The sequence below is a fragment of the Elephas maximus genome, chromosome 3 (assembly GCF_024166365.1).
Source record: "Elephas maximus indicus isolate mEleMax1 chromosome 3, mEleMax1 primary haplotype, whole genome shotgun sequence".
Lineage (NCBI taxonomy): Eukaryota > Metazoa > Chordata > Mammalia > Proboscidea > Elephantidae > Elephas > Elephas maximus.
The window spans coordinates 85,328,651-85,345,713 of record NC_064821.1 but is presented as its reverse complement, the minus strand read 5'-3'; the positions used below and the strand labels follow the sequence as shown (position 1 = coordinate 85,345,713).

At 42.5% G+C, this 17,063-nt stretch overlaps 1 protein-coding gene across 3 annotated transcripts in view; it reads right to left on the bottom strand.

The window, feature by feature from the left end:
• Positions 1-17,063, bottom strand: part of CFAP57 (cilia and flagella associated protein 57) — a 115,468-nt gene that overhangs the window by 90,656 nt on the left and 7,749 nt on the right. For all 3 annotated transcript variants that reach the window (XM_049879008.1, XM_049879007.1, XM_049879010.1), the window contains exons 3-6: positions 16,490-16,806; positions 13,698-13,984; positions 11,568-11,775; positions 3,742-3,894 (exon numbers count right to left, since the gene is read on the bottom strand). In XM_049879008.1, the coding sequence (XP_049734965.1) occupies positions 3,742-3,894; positions 11,568-11,775; positions 13,698-13,984; positions 16,490-16,806 (965 nt within the window). The remainder of the gene's footprint in view (positions 1-3,741; positions 3,895-11,567; positions 11,776-13,697; positions 13,985-16,489; positions 16,807-17,063) is intronic.

Here is a 17,063-nt window from a genome sequence, read left to right as displayed (position 1 = left end):
TGACTCTTTTAATTTCAGTTGGGTCTGTTGTGATATTGCCCATCTCATTTCTTATTTGGGTTATTTGCCTCCTCTCCCGGTTTTTTTTTTTTTTTTTTGTCAGTTTGGCCAATGGTTTATCGATTTTGTTAATTTTTTAAAAGAACCAGCTTTTGGTCTTTTAACTCTGTCAATTGTTTTTCTGTTCTCTATTTCATTTATTTCTGCTCTAATTTTTATTGTTTGCTTTCTTCTGGTGACTGAGGGTTTCTTTTGTTGATCTCTTTCTATTCAAGTTGTAGGGATAATTCTTTGATTTTGGCCCTTTTTTTTAATGTGTGCATTTATTGCTATAAATTGACCTCTGAGTACTGCTTTAGCTGTGTTCCAAAGGTTCTGATAGGAATTGTTTTCATTCTCACTGGATTCTATGAATTTCTTTATTCCGTCCTTAATTTCTTCCATAACCCAGTCATTTTTGAGCAAGGCGCTGTTCAGTTTCCAAGTGTTTGATTTCTTTTTCCTGTTTTTTCTCTTATTGATTACTACTTTTATGGTTTTATGGTCAGAGAAGATGCTTTGTAATATTTTGATGTTTTGGATTCTGTTAAGGCTTGCTTTATGGCCTAATATGCAGTCTATTCTGGAGAATGTTCCATGTGCACTGGAAAAGAAAGTATACTTGGCTGCTGTTGGGTATGGTGTTCTGTACACATCTATGAGGTCAAGTTGGTTGACTGTGGCATTTAGATCTTCTGTGTCTTTATTGAGCTTTTTCTGGATGTTCTGTCCTTCACCAAAAGTTTCATGTTGAACTCTTCGACTATTATCGTGCAGCTGTCTATCTTGCTTTGCAATGCTGTTAGAATTTATGTATCTTGAAGCCATGTCGTTGGGTGCATAAATATTTAATATGGTTATATCCTCCTGGTATATTGTCCCTTTAATCATTATATAGTGTCTTTCTTTATCCTTTGTGGTGCACTTATCTTTAAAGGCTATTTTGTCAGAAATTATTATTGCTGCTCCTGCTCTTTTTTGATTGTTGTTTGCTTGATACATTTTGTTCCATCTTTTGAGTTTCAGTTTGTGTCTTCAAGTCTAAGGTGTGTCTCTTGTAGGCAGTATATAGACAGATCATGTTTTTAAATCTGTTCTGCCACTCTCTGTCTCTTTATTGGTGCATTTAGTCCATTTACATTCAGCATAATTGTGGATAGATATGAGTTTAGCTGTCACTTTGATGTCTTTTTTGCGTGTTTCTGAGTTTCTTTTTTCCACTAAAATTTTTGTGCTGAATAGTTTTTCTTTATATATTGTCTTTTCCTCTTTTTCATTGTTGCTGATTTTGTGTTTGCTGAGTATTTATTTATTTTTTATTTTGATGTGTAGGATTGTTATTCTCCTTTGTGGTTACCTTAATATTTACCCCTATTTTTCTAAGTTTAAGCCAAACTTTTATTTATGTCCTCTTGACTTCCTCTCTATATGAAAAATCTATGACTAAATTTTTTAGTCCCTCTTTATTGATTTAACGTTCTCATCTTTTACAAGTCACTAACTCTGACTTCCACTTCCTCAATCCTGCTCCTGTGACTTTCTATTGAGTTGTCTAATTCTGAAATTTTAATGTTAATCTTCTGAATTTCTGATTGCTGTCTGTCTATGGATTCTTGCAGCCTATTAAATTTTTCATTATGCTCTTGAATAATCTTCTTAATTTCCTCCACTGCTTTATCTGTGTGTTCCTTGGTTTGTTCTGCATTTGGCCTAATCTCCTTCCTGATCTCTTGAGGAGTTCTATAAATTAATCTTTTGTATTCTGCCTCTGGTAATTCCAGGAATACTGCTTCATCTGGAAGATTCCTCAATTCTTTGTTTTGAGACCTTGTTGAAGCAATCATTGTCTGCTTCTTTATGGGATTTGATACTGACTGTTATCTCTGAACCATCTGTAAGTTATTGTATTAATTTATTTTATGATTGCTTACTGTATCCTAGGTTCTTGCTTTGTTTTGTTTTGATGTGCCCAAATAGGCTGCTTGAGAGAGATAGTTTGATAATCTGTACCTTTGAAGCTCTAACATCCTGTCACCAGATGGCTAGAGCTGTTACCAGGTATATGAACCTAGGAGTTTATTCACTTTTCTTGTATGGATTCAGCTCAGGTGTCCAGGTAGTCAGTCACCAAGCATGTGGTGCAGGCTCCATCTGACAGCCTTAGAGGGGTAGGGGTGACTGGGGTAGGCACAGGTATCTGGTTGCAGCAGGGGGCTGTACTCTGAGGAAGGCAGGGGGCTGACAACCATCCCCCAAGTGTATGTGAGGTAAGTGCGTCCCTGCTCCCTACAGCACACAGGTGGGTGCGTTCTGCAGATGGACCAACCATGGACACCCAATGCTTTTGGCCATAAGAACTGGGGGCACCACTTATCCTTGGACTCCTGTCATGGGTCACTAGGTGGCGTGGGTGGTTTCCCCAGTCATCAGGCCCCTGATGTACATAGCTGAAGACCCTGTTTAATAGGCAGAGCGGTGTCAAATGTCAAAAACCCACCTCTCCACCACACAGCTGAAACAGTTGAAGTCAGATCTGAGGCACATACACCACTGCAGTCTGCCAACAAGGGCCTAAGCTCCTGAAATGGGCCCACACAGGCCCATGCAGGGGTGAAAGGCATTCAAAGTCTATGGACCATTTGTGACTGGAGCCACTTCTGCCCTGAGTTCCTAGCTTAGGGGAGCCAGCAGATTATCTTTTCCCCAAATTGTGAATTTATTCCTTCTCCAAGGCCTGGAGAATGGTTCAGGGTACACAGCAGGACCTATCTCAGGCCCAGGGAATCAAAAGCCACTGAAGCTGGCTTGGGGCTGGGGGCATGGTATATTAGATGGACATATCTGTTGCTGAGAGTGCTGTTCTTCTCTGATTCCAGAGACGTGAGTAGACTGTGCAGCTCGATGTTTCTCGCTGAGGAACTCACATCCTGAATGCTGCCAGCCCCGTTGTGGTCATGCCAGGGGATCGTGCATGAGGGGCTCTGGTTCCTGCAGAGTCAGCGGCAGCAACTGCTAGCCACTTCTGAACCATTTTTCCCTCCCTCTGCTGCTCAGTCCAATTTCCTAACTTTGCCTTTAATGTTCGGGGCTCCTAACTTGTTGTATATATAATCACTTCACTTGTTTTTTTGGGTCTCTGCTGTAAGAGGGATTGCTGGAAGCGTATGACTACTCCACCATCTTGGCCCTGCCTCTAAATTTTGCTTTTTATATTTTGAGCCCATGGTATTGGGGTACACAAATTTAAAACCATAATACATTTTTGATGAAACAAACCTGTTACCAATACAAACTACCCTCTTTGTCTTTAATAGTCATTTTTTTTGTTTTAATGCCTGTAATATATTTATATCAGCTTTCTTTGTTAATCAAAAACAAAAAAAGCAGCAATATCCTCATATATACATCTTGCAGCACAAGAGCAAGTATAGCAGTAGATTAAATTCTTTGACATGCAATTGCCGGGTAAAAGGTTATGTGCAAATTATATTTGATCGATAATGACAGTGTCCTCAAAAGAGGTGGCAGCAATCACAATCCCACCAAGAGTTTATTAGTGCTTCCATAAGGACATCTTAAAACTTCAGTTTCTTTTGCTCTGTTATGGGGGTGCTGAGCTTCTTCGGACTGAAATGCGCACATGTGGTTATCAGTCTCCCTGCAAGACTGGTCTAGAAGGAAGCATTGCTGGAGAAGACTCACCTTGCTGATCTCTGTCAGGGACATGGCGATGCTGTAGAGTTGGTTCTTGCTGGTGCTGGCAATCAGGGTTTCCTCTGAAGGGCTGAAGCACAAGCAGAGAATTTCCTGTTTTTCAGACTGACTCGGGTCATTGCTCTGCAGGTCCACAGGAACCTACCCAATATACAAAGTGGCAATCAGTAACGTCCCCACACTGCTGGTGTGCCCTTGGGCTTTCAGAGCTCTCTCAGATACTCTCAACTTAGAGATTTCTAGACGAGGATGCTTCCTGGGATCTCCTGAGATGTGGAGAAGGGCTTGAGTCCCCTCTGGTTCTTTGGTTTTTAAACATCGCCATGTATTCACTTTTAAGTGATTACCAAAAAAGCAAACAAACAAACTCAAACCTGTTGCTGTTGAGCCAATTATGACTCACAGCGATCCTATAGGACAGAGGAGAACTGCCCCATAGGGTTTTCAAGGAGTGGCTGGTGGATTTGAACTGCCAACCTTTTAGTTACCAGTTAAGTGCTTAACCACTACATCACCTGGGCTCCCTTTAAGTGATTAGCAGCTGAATAATAAATACTTAGACAATCGGTGCCCTGCCTGGGTACACTGGATGGAGCTGGTCTAGCTCTTTTAGCATGAACGAATGAAAAGCTTTTCTGTGCTACATCCCCTTTGGAAAACTATGTTTTGTATGATTTCATCGGAATAAAAACATAAGGGCATGACCTCTTTGAATCAGAGACGTGTAAATATCATCAAACTATGCGTCTCAACCTGAGAAAAAAAAAAAAAAAAAAATTTTTTTTTTTTTTTTTTTTTTAAGATCCCCCCTTAAAACAATCATTAGTTCAAATCCCACTCCCACCCACCACTCAGAGGCATGTGCTCACTTGGCACCAAGTACAACAGTATGTACTTCAGGCAGAAGAGGGGAAGATGGCAGCCCTTCTACCATGCAGGGTGGGTGGCAGGGCAGAGGAAAGAAAAGGGGTCACACAGATCCTGCCAGTAGCCTCTGAGAGGGCCTACAGTTCCTGAGCAGACATTTTAAAGTTAGATTTCCTTTTCCCTGCTATTTACCTTCTTCCATTAACAGTCAAACTTACTGAAAGGCTGGCCTGCATACACCATCTCTGTTCCCCTACCACCCACTCAGTTCTTAATTCCTTATGATTTGGCTTCTACTGTATCATTTATCGAAACTGTCCCTGTGAGGAGCAGCACTTTCTTATCACCAAAGCCAGACACTGCTGCTCAATTCCCATCTTCCTGACTTTCCTAGAGTCTGTATCCATGACAGCAGTACCCGCCTTCCTGGAGTCCAGAACACTGCATTCTTCCCTTCCTCTGCCTAGAGGGCTTTCTTCCTTGACAGCCCTAACTTTTCCTCATGAGGCCAACTCCCCCTGCTCTGCAAGGAGAGTGGGGCTCTGGGAAGCCACCTTGTTATGGACTGAATTGTGTTCCCCCCAAATACATGTTAGAATTCTAATCCCTATACCTGTGGATATAACCTCATTTGGGAATAGGGTTTGTCATAAATCTAATAATTTCTGAGTTATAAAAAGGGTAGATTGGACACAGAAGCAAAGACAAACAGGAGGCGGGGTGTGGAGACAGATGCCACGTGAAAACTGCCAAGGAACTGAGGAACACCAGGGCTGCAGAAGCTCAAAAAGCCAAGGATATTCCCCCAGAGCCTTCCCTATAGCTGATGGCCTACGTTCAGACTTCTAGTCTCCTAAACTGTGAGCAAATAAATTTCCATTCTTTAAAGCCAACTACTTGTAGTATTTCCGTTACAACAGAACTAGTAAACTAAGATACTCCTCTGATCCCCCTGGGCAGGGTGGGTGCTGATATTCTCTAAATGCACCCATAGCACCTGGGGCTCCCTCTGTTCACATTTATCACACTGTATAAAGTAGAATGGCACCCCTCAGACTGAGGACCTTCTCTGTTTTGTACTCTGCTGTATCTCAAACCAAAAATAAACCCATTGCCATTTGACAGAGCAGAACTGTCTCATAGGGTTTCCAAGGACTGCCTGGTGGATTTGAACTGCTGACCTTTACTGGATAGCAGCCATAGCTCTTAACCGCTGTGCTACCAGGGTTTCCCTGCTATATCCCAGTACTTACAAAGTGCCTGGCACGTGGTAGGCACTCAGTGAATGAATGGACGTTGGCTTGCTGCTCTCCTCCAGAGACAGTGAGCTCCTTGAGGGGACGGTCCATTTCTGATTCACTTATCTCAGCTACCCAGCATGGAGCCTGTCCTGAGGTGGGTGTACAGTAGACATTTGTTGAATGAATGAATGAGCAAATGGATGACCAATACCTCTCAATGTCCTCTGCAGGGTTTTCTTCTTGTATCAGTCCCTAAATTAGGAACTGCAAAATTCTGTCCTGAGTCCTCCTTTTTTTCTCTCTCTGTATCATCTCTCGGAGCCCTGGTGGTGCAATAGTTCAGAGCTCTGCTGCTAACCAAAAGGCTGGCAGTTTGAATCTACCAACTGCTCCTTGGAAACCCTATGGGTCAGCTCTACTCTGTCCTACAGGGTTGCTATGAGTCAGAATCGACTGAATGGTAATGGGTTTGGTAGTATTTATCTCTCAGTGTTTACCCAATATGAAGGTTTCAATAAAAACATAATAGTACTAAAGATAATTACAGTGATAAATACTTAAAATATTAAAATTAAAGCAGCAGTTACATGCCAGGCATAATGCTAAGCACTATATGTACACACATTCTATATTGTTGTTAGGTGCTGTTGAGTCAGTTCCGACTCATAGTGACCCTACGTATAACAGAATGAAACATTGTCTGGTACCGCACCATCCTCACAATTGTTATGTTTAAGCCCACTGTGGCAGCCACTGTGTCAATCCATCTCATCCAGGGTCTTCCTCTTTGTCGCTGACCCTCTAATTTACCAAGCATGGTGTCCTCCAGGGACTGGTCCCTCCTGATAATGTGTTCAAAGAATGTAAGATGAAATCTCTCCATCCTCACTTCCGAGGAGAACTCTGGCTGTATTTCTTCCAAGACAGGCTTGTTTGTTCTTCTGGCAGCCCACAGTGTATTAAATATTCCACCAGCATCATAATTCAAAGGCATGAATTCTTCTTCAGTCTTCCTTATTCATTGTCCAGCTTTTGCATATATATCAGGCAACTGAAAATACCATGGCTTGGGTCTGGTGCACCTTAGTCCTCAAAGTGACATCTTTGCTTTTTAATACTTTAAAGAGGTCTTTTGCAGCAGATTTGTCCAGTGCAACATGTCCTTTGATTTCCTTACTGCTGCCTTCGTGGGCATTGATTGTGGATCCAGGTAAAATGAAATCCTTGGAAATGTCTATCTTTTCTCCATTTATCATGATGTTGCTTACTGGTTCAATTATGAGAAGTTTTGTTTTCTTTATGTTGAGGTGTAATCCATACTGAAGGCTGTGGTCTTTGATCTTCATCAGAAGTGCTTCAAGTCCTCTTCACTTTCAGCAAGCAAGGCTGTGTCATCTGAGTATCACAGGTTGTTAATGAGTCTTCCACCAATCCTGATTTTTCTTCATATAGTCCGGCCTCTCAGGTTATTTGCTCAGCATACGGATTGAATAAGTATGGTGAAAGGATGCAACGCTGATGCGCACCTTTCTTGATTTTAAACCACACATTATCCCCTTGTTCTGGTCAAATGACTGCCTCCTGGTCTATGTATAGGTTCCACATGAGCACGATTAAAGTATTCTGGAATTTCTGTTCTTCATAATGTTATCCATAATCTGTTATGATCCATACAGTCAAATGCGTTTGGATAGTCAATAAGACACAGGTAAACATCTTTCTGGTATTCTCTTCTTTCAGCCAAGATCCATCTGACATCAGCCATGATGTCCCTCCTTCCAAATCCTCTTCTGAATCTGGCTTGAATTTCTGGCAGTTCCCTGTCAATGTATTGCTGCAACCACTTTTGAATGATCTTCAGCAAAATTTTACTTGCGTGTGATATTAATAATATTGTTTGATAATTTCTGCATTCTGTTGGACCACCTTTCCTTGGAATAGGCACAAATATGGATCTCTTCCAGTCAGGTGGCCAGCTAGCTGTCTTCCAACTTTCTTGGCACAGATGAGTGAGCACCTCCAGCACTGCATCTGTTTGCTGAAACATCTCAATCGGTATTCTGTCAATTCCCGGAGTCCTGTTTTTCGCCAGTGCCTCCAGTGCAGTTTAGACTTCTTCCTTCAATACCGTCAGTTCTTGATTGTATGCTACCTCCTGAAATGGCCGAATGTAGACCAATACCCTGCTGGTATTTGAAATACTGGTGGCAAAGCTTCCAGTATCATAGTAATATGCAAGCCACCACAGTATGACAAACTGACAGGCGTGTGGTGGATATTATATCATACATATATACAAATGCATTATATATATATACATTTAAAATTTTATTAATCTTTCCTCTGAGGAAACTTTCTTTGTTTAAATATGAGAAAATGAGGATCCAGGGAAGCTAAGTAAGGTGTTCAAGCCTATGCAGCTGGAACTGGTAGAACGTTAACTGCTCTAAGATGTGGCTTCTCTATTTACCTCCATGCAAATGTCTCCTAAACTCATTTCTGGCCTTCACCTCATTCCTAAAGTCCAAATCCACGTTTCCAGCTGCTTCACTTTGTTTGAATCTCTGCTCAGATGCCAACTTCCTCATTGACCACTCCCTGTCCTCTTCCTAGTTTTATTTTTTCTCAGTATTGATCACTATCTGACAATCAGTTACAGCATTCGTTTGCTTGTTGACTGAGCTCTAAGGCACAGGAGGGCAGGCTCCTAGTGTTTGGTTCCCAACTGAATCCCTGGCAGCTAGCACAAAGCTCCCCCACTCCGAAGTTGCCATCGAGTCAATTCTGACTCATAGCAACCCTATAGGATAGAGTAGTACAGCCTCAAAAGGTTTCCAAAGAGCAGCTAGTGGATCTGAACTGCTTACTTTTTGGTTAGCAGCAGACCTCTTAACCACTGTGCCACGAGGGCTCCAGCACAGAGCCCAGGACATAGCAAACACTCCCTAAGTATTTGTTAGATGAGTAAACAAATAGAATCAATTTCTTTATGGGCTAAGAATACTCACAATACTTTCCACCTCTTTTCCACAGTCCATGCTCACTTCACTCCTAACCCTAATTTCTCTCTCTCTATCACCTTTTCCAAGCCATCCCCCCTCTAAGCCTAGTTGCCATCCTGGGGAGCTCTGTATCTCTGGCTGCCTATGTCCATTCAGAGACAAGTCCTGTAGATTAAGCCTTCACGAAGGCTCTTTCCTTTCCCACTTCTCCTGCTACTAATTGCCTTATCCTAGGACCTAATTATTTCTTGGTTTCAGTATCAAAAAAGCCTCTTAACTGATTCCTAATCACAGCAATAATAACTACTATCATTTATTGAACACCAAGCGCCAAGACGGCCCTGTGCTTTACATACGCTGCCCTTTCATCCCTTCGATGACCATGAAGGGTGGGTCATTTTCTCAATGAAGAAGTTCAAATTTCCCTAGGTTCAGCAACTCTTCTCAAGTCACTCAGCTAATATGTGGCAGAGCGAAATCTGACTCATTCTGAAGGCCGTGCTTTTAAGTACTTCATGTCCAAGGCCCCTAAAATCACCTTGACTACATATCACTGGAAACGCTGGTGGCGTAGAGGTTAAGTGCTACAGCTGCTAACCAAAAGGCTGGAAGTTTCAATCTACCAGGCTGCTCCTTAGAAACTCTATGGGGCAGTTCTACTCTGTCCTAAAGGGTTGCTAAGAGTTGGAATCGACTTGATGGCAACGGGTTTTTTTTTTTTTAGACGTATCACTGGCAGATTACTTTTCTTAAGCATTAGTGCTTCTCCACTTAAAAACCTTGCAGGTTGTCTGCTGAGTTACATACATACCCCCCAGTCTGACATTAGAGATCTTTCACCAGCTTAAAAAGAACCAGTTGCCATTGAGTTGACTCCTACTTATGGTGACCCCATGTGTGTCAGAGTAGAACTCTGCTCCTAAAGATTTTCAGTGGCTGATTTTTTGGAAGTAGATTGCCAGGCCTTTCTTTCAAGGTGCCTCTGGGTGGACTTGAACTTCCAACCTTTTGGTTAGTAGCCAGGGACTCCTTCATCAATTTTAGCTCCCATCTTCTGCCTTCAAGTGACTTCAGTCCCTTCAACACTAGAGAACAGAACATTTCCAAAACATACCACCTGCCCCCTCAGTGATGCCTTTGCTTATGCTGTTCCCTCCATTTGGAATTCCTAATCTGTATCTTCCTGTCAAATAGTATCCATGTTCTAAGACTCTTCTCAAAGATCATCATCAAATATCTTGAGGCATTCCTGATTCTTCCCCCACCAGATATGATCTCTCTCCACAGGTTTGTATCATTTACTCCACAAGCATTTATTGAATGCTTACTATGTGCCAAGTATTATCCTTGGCATTAAATATCAACATACATCATAGTAATATAATGTGTGTGTGTGTATGTGTGTATGTATGTATGTGTAGCATCAGGATTGGAGGAAGACTAATTAACAACCTGTGATATGCAGATAATACAATCTTACTTGCTTAAAGTGAAGAGGACTTGAAGCACTTACTGATGAAGACCAAAGACTATAGCCTTCAGTACAGATAACATTTCAACATAAAGAAAACAAAATCCTCAAAACTGGACCAATAAACAACATTCTGATAAATGGAGAAAAGATAGACATTGTCACGGATTTTATTTTACTTGGATCCAACAATCAACACTCATGTAAGTACCAGTCAAGAAACCAAAGGATGTATTGCATTGGACAAATATGCTGCAAAAGATCTCTTTAAAGAATTAAAAAGCAACGATGTCACTTGGAGGACTAAGGTGTGTCTGACCCAAGCCATGGTATTTTCAGTTGCCGCATATGTATGTGAAAGCTGGACAATGAATAAGAAGCTGGACAACCAAAGAAGAATTGATGCATGTGAATTATGGTGTTGCCAAAGAATACTGAATATGCCATGGACTGCCAGAAGAATGAACAAATCTGTCTTGGAAGAAGTACAGCTGGAATGTTCCTTAGAAGCAAGGATGGTGAGACTTGGTCTCACTTACTTTGGACACACTATCAGGAAGGACCAGTTCCTGGAGAAGTACATCATGCTTGGTAAAGTAGAAGGTCAGTGAAAAAAAAGGAAGACTCTGGACGAGATGGACTGACACAGTGGCTACAACAATGGGCTCAAACTTAATAGCAACAATTATGAGGATGGTGCAGGACTGGCAGCATTTTGTTTTGTTGTACGTGGGGTTGCTATGAGTCAGAATCAACTTGACATCACCTAACAACCAAGGACTCACTGGGTGGTACAAACGGTTAAGAGCTCAACTACTAACTGAAAGGTTGGTGATTCAAATCCCCCCAGATCAACTCAAAAGAAAGGCCTGGCAATCTGTTGCCAAAAGATCACAGCCATGAAAACCCTAAGGAGTGCAGTTCTACTCTGCAACATATGGGGTTGCCGTGAATTGGAATTGACTCCCTGGCAACTAATATATATAACCAATGGGCATACTAAGGCTCAAAGAGAGAATAAAATTTGCCAAAGTTCTCTTGCAGGTTTCAAACTGAGATCTTCCTAATTCCAAACCCCAATTCTCCACCTCATCCTAAAGGACAGATAGCCCAAGTCACCATTGTGCTCAGTGCTACGGTCCCTCTAATCCCCATCACACTCCTGTCAGAGCACTGTGGCTGGAGAACAAATGGCAATAGGCACCCAACTCTGCTTCTTCCTCCTCTCCTTACCTGGATTTCCCTGCTCTCACGGTAAAAATCCTTGTCTTCCAGCTTCTCAAACAGCAGAACTCTCCCTGGCCCAGCAGAACAGGCAAATCCCTTTGAATAGACCGCAATGGCAAACACCTGGGGCAGGGTCAGCTGGCTGTGGGTACTGCTCTGTGCAACCTGTTCAAAGGAAGGGACTGGGGAACTGGGTGGTGGAAATTCGATCAGGCTGGAAAAGGAAAACAGCGTATAAAATTTACAGAGACAATCCCAAGGAGATGAATTCTGCTAGGGATGAGAAAGAAGGGCTATGCCTGGGGCAGGGGAAACCACCCAGTGTGATCCTTTTCCCATAATCAAATACTACCCTACCCACTACCTACTGCCATGGAGTTGATTCTGACTCCTAGCGACCCTAAAGGACAGAGCAGAACTGCCCCACAGGGTTTCCAAGGAGCACCTGGTGGATTTGAACTGCTGACCTTTGGTTAGCAGCTGTAGCTCTTAACCACTACACCACCAAGTTTTCCAACACTACACTAGTGGCCTGGAAATGCTATGCAGAATTCAAAGAGAGAAGACTGGAAACTTATATATTTATTTGAGAGTCTCACAACCTTGTGGTTCACTATTATTGTTACTGTCTCCACTTGGTTATTGAGAAAAAGTAGCTTAAAGGGGTTGAATTTCTAAGGTCACACAACTAGTTAAGTGGCAGAGCTGAGATGTGAATCCAGGTTTTTCCATTTTCACTGATTCATTCATTCAACAAACATTCATCGGAGTTATACTGTGTTATCAGCTCTACGGGACAACGGTAAATAAGATTAAAAGTTTCTGACCTCAGAAACTCAGTATCTAGGGAAAAGACAATGACAAGACCATGTGAAAAGGTGTGTTGGGGGAAGCCAGTCAGCAGCTGAGAAGGACCTTCTGAGGACAGTTATGAAGGAGGTACACCCATCTGAGGTGAGTGAGTCTGAGCTGCCAGCTGAGACATGAAGGACCAACAGGAATTTGTCAGGTATGTGTATGCGCTGGGGTGGGAGGACAGAGAGAATGGCAGGTGACCAAGCCCAAAAGCAAGTGAGGGCACAGGGCAGTCAGGGAACCAAAAGAGAGTGTGGTGGACAGAGGCAGGAGCGAATGCTTGAGATGTAAAGAAGGAGCAGGGCTGCAGGAACATGTGGGCCAAGTTAAGGAGTTCTGGTTTTATTCCTGGAGCCCTGGACCCACTGAAGGATTTGCAACAGAGTAAACTGGAGAACGGCGGAGGGACTCAAGAGGAAGCTCTTACACAAGTATGACCAAAAAAAAAAAAAGATGCCCGTGGTAAGGGGGATGGTGAAAACTGGGTGGACTGGAAGTTATTGAGGAAGATGAATGGATGGTATGCCACTGCGGTTAAGGGCTTGGGCTCTGGAGTCAGACACATCTGGGTTTGAATTCTGACCTTGCCACTTAACAGTGCTGTGCTCCTGGGTAAGTCACTTTGTCTCTCTGAGCCTCGGTTTTCTTGTCTATAAAATGGGCATGATAATAATGTATACTACATAACGTTGCTGGAAGACTCAAATGAAGATACATATAAAATGCGTAAAGCGGTGTCTGTTACATATAATGGTACATTCCAGTATGTGGGAGATATGATTATTATCGGTTGTAGTAGAGGTAAAATTGACGACCCCTTCCTGAGTCCCCATTTTACTCTATATGACTCTATCAGATTTACCTATCATATTTCCTTGCACTTCTTTGTTGGTCTGTTCCTCCTACTGAATTGTAAGGTCCTTCAGGACCTGTATCCCCAGAACCCAGCAAGATGCTTGGTGCACTGCAAAGGCTCGATGGACATTTACTTAGCTGATTCAGTAAATTAGGGAGCCACTTGAAAACATATTTTTTAAAAAACTATGATTTTGAAGATTGTTCTTACTAAAATACGATATGAAGTTAGGTAGAAATAAAAAGAACTGATCATAACTGTAATAACTGTAAAATTTGTCCTTGAATGTAGACAAAAAAGGCAGAAGGAAAATGAAAATAGTTGACTCTTAGGGTAGAGGAGTTAGGAGGGATTTTTAAAGAATGCTATTTTCTGTACAATGAATATATTTTTACGAGGGAACCAGCCCAGAGGAGTCCCATTACCTCTCTGATTCCCGGATCATATCCATGTTCTTCACATCACTAGTGTGTTCCTTGACCATTATATTTGTCTCCCAGCGTTGATCTCCAGATTCAAAAAGGAAGAGTCTGCCTGTATCAGTGCCAACGATAATCTTGTCATCGGACACCCAAGCATGGGACAGATAGTTTTGGGGTTCTCCTCTCTGAAAATTGGTTTGCTTCAGGGTTCCCTCTGCAAAACGGAGTAGCTTAAAAATCCCATTTCCAGTGACACAAACCTGAGTGTTATCCTGGGGATTGAAGCTCACCTGCACAAAGTGAGAGAAAAAAAGAAAAAGATTCATAAAACTAACCTTGAAGGAATTAGTTCCCATTTGTATTTATTTCAGGTAATTCAGGGCATCATTTAACTTCACTAAATTATGTAAATTTGATTTCATATTTGATAAAGGCACAGACAGATATCTGTTATATTTGCAGAGCCCTTGGATCTTAAAGTAAGATGCCTACAAAAGTTTTCCTACAAAGGTCAAAAAGCAGGATGAGCAAGTGTTGACAACAGTCAAACTCCGCCAGCAAAACGCAATGAAGAAAGGAAGGCACAACACCTAGGGATGCTGTGCTTCTGTTAAGGATGATGGAAAAAACTGGGGAAAAGTTGTGATGATAGTTCAACAATATGATGAACATATGTAATGTCAATGAACTGTAAATCTGAAGCTTGCTGAAAAGACAGTTTTGTTACCTATGTACTTACAATAAAAAAATATATATTACATATACGTACATACGTATATACACACACACATATATACATATATATACACACACACATACAGCCAGGATGCTCCTTGTAAGCCAGGATGGCGAGACTTTGTCTTATATACTGTCACAGATTGAATTATGTCCCCTGCAAAACATCTGCATCAACTGGGCTGGGCCATGATTCCTGGTATTGTGTGAGTGTGTGATTTTCCTATATGTTGCAAATCCTGCCTCTGTGATGTTAATGAAGGAGGATGGGCAGCAGTTGTGTTAGTGAGGCAGGACTCAATCTATAAGATTGGATTATGTCTTGCGCAAATCTCGAGACAGAAAAGAGAGGTGAGCAGAGAGAAAGGGGGACCTCACACCATCAAGAAAGCAGTGCTGGGAGCGCAGCGCTCCTTTGGACCCGGGATCCCTGTGCAGAGAAGCTCCTAGTCTGGGGGAAGACTGATGAAAAGGCCTACCGAGAGACAAAGCCTTCCCCTGGAGCTGATACCTGGAATTTGGACTTTTAGCCTACTTTACCGTGAGAAAATAAACTTCTCTTTGTTAAAGCCATCCACTTGTGGTATTTCTGGTATAGCATCACTTCATGACTAAGACACATACTTTGGACAAGTTAAAAGGAGGGACCAGACCCTGGAGAAGGACATCATGCTTGGTAAAGTGGAGGTTTAGAGAAAAAGAGGAGGACCCTCAAGAAGCTGGACTGACACAGTGGCTGCAACAACGGGCTCAAGCATAATAGTCATCATGAGGATGGTGCAAGACCAGGCAGTGTTTCATTCTGTTGCACACAGTGTTGCTATGAGTCAGAACCGACTCAACAGCTCCTAACCTAACAAGCATCAACAATAAAAATGCAATAATGGCTCAGTTGGAAGTACAGGAAAGTGAGGGTCTGGCAGGTTTATGTAGCTCTGTCCAGGGAGAAAGGAACCACATGTTGGGGCATGCTATGTGGTCTCCTACCAACTCCTTCTATGACAGTACTTACCCCAGTGTGCAGTAATGGGAAGTCAGCTTATTGCCCTTGCGAGGCGGTGATAGCCCTCGCTAGGCACTCAACACTCTTCCTCTACTCCATAGGTGATAGGGCCTATGGCTTTTTCATCTCTGTACTCCCAGTGCTAGGCTCACAGTGGGCATCTGATAACTGCATTGAATCTACTTGAGAGGGCATATCCTCTACTCTGAGTAAGAATGCTGTATTCGACCTCACCAGAGATAACCTGTATTTACCTGCCTTTTGCCTGACTCTCATTACCATTATCACTTCTCCAGTTCTCTGTTCCTAAAGAGGGAATACACTGGATAAATGATGCAGGTGTTCTAGTTGTGACATGCTGGTTTATACATCAGCCTCTTGTGAGTTGAATAACTGAGTCTATGCCTAAGAGACTGGTTAGCTAGACTCTCTGAAAACGGAGAGGAATGAGTTCTTGAACTTTAAACCCAACTACTAGATCCTAGACTGGTGTGACTGCACCAAGATATAATCTTGGAACCCCCTATCTAAGCTGTCAGCCAGCTTCCTAACGGAACTTCTTCATTTTACCCTTAAACCACAATAGAAAATTCTGCTTCCCATGCCACTGCTTCCTAAACAGCTTCTTAAAGATCTATCATTTCCATATTATATCCTGAAATCTTCCCACTGCCCAGCAAAGTTGTTGGAAAGAGGCCAAGACCAGGATGAGATAGTGACTTCTATCAACTCAATACCTCTGGGCCCGACCTGTGACCAGAAGTGGGTCAGAGTAAAGAAGGCAGGAACTGGAGTCGGGAAATATGGGTTCCATTCCTGGCTATGCTAATTCATTACCTCTGTGGTCTTGGGTGAGCTAACCTCTCAGAGTCTCAGATTCCTCATCTGTGAAATGGGGGTAATAATAGTAGTACTTACCTTATATGATTGTTCTGAGACTAAATTAAAAAATACATATAAAAATGAGCACACTTCTTGATACAGAGAAAGCTTTCAATGAAAGACAGCTCTTACTATTCTTCATAATCTGCTCGATACTTGCTGTGCTAGGAGATACCTGGTAGACAGCGTTGTTCTGAGTGTCGGTTCTAACAATGGCCATTACTTTCTGTTTTTCCCACAGCCAGTAGACAAGGTTTGACTCTGGAGTTGATGTCTGAGCCAACAGGTATTTGGAGTCTGGAGAAAAAGCCATGCTAATAAATCTCTGAACTGGAAAGTCAAAACTATTAAGGATTTTGCGCTTCCGGCAAGGGATGGATGACAGTTCATAAATGGTGATGACAGGTTTTTCTTGCACGGTCTCGGAGATGGCGAGGTATCGCCGATTGGGACTGATGGCCAAGGCCAACATGCCTTGACTCTTTTCTGAGCCTGCAAACAGAAAAGAAAGGGGATGACAAGGGAGATCATCCTTTAACCAAAAAGAACCAGGCACAGTAGTGGAGAAAGGTGTACAAAACAGCTAAGTATCAATTGCTGGCAGCCCCTTGGTACAACACTGTCTTATGAAAATGAGTATAAGAAGGCCAAGGTGGGAGGGGCAGTGAGGGAATGATTCCTGAAGAAGGATGAGGAGGAGGTAACTAGGCTGGGGTGGGGTGAGATGGCAGGAGGAGCTTGAGCCAAGG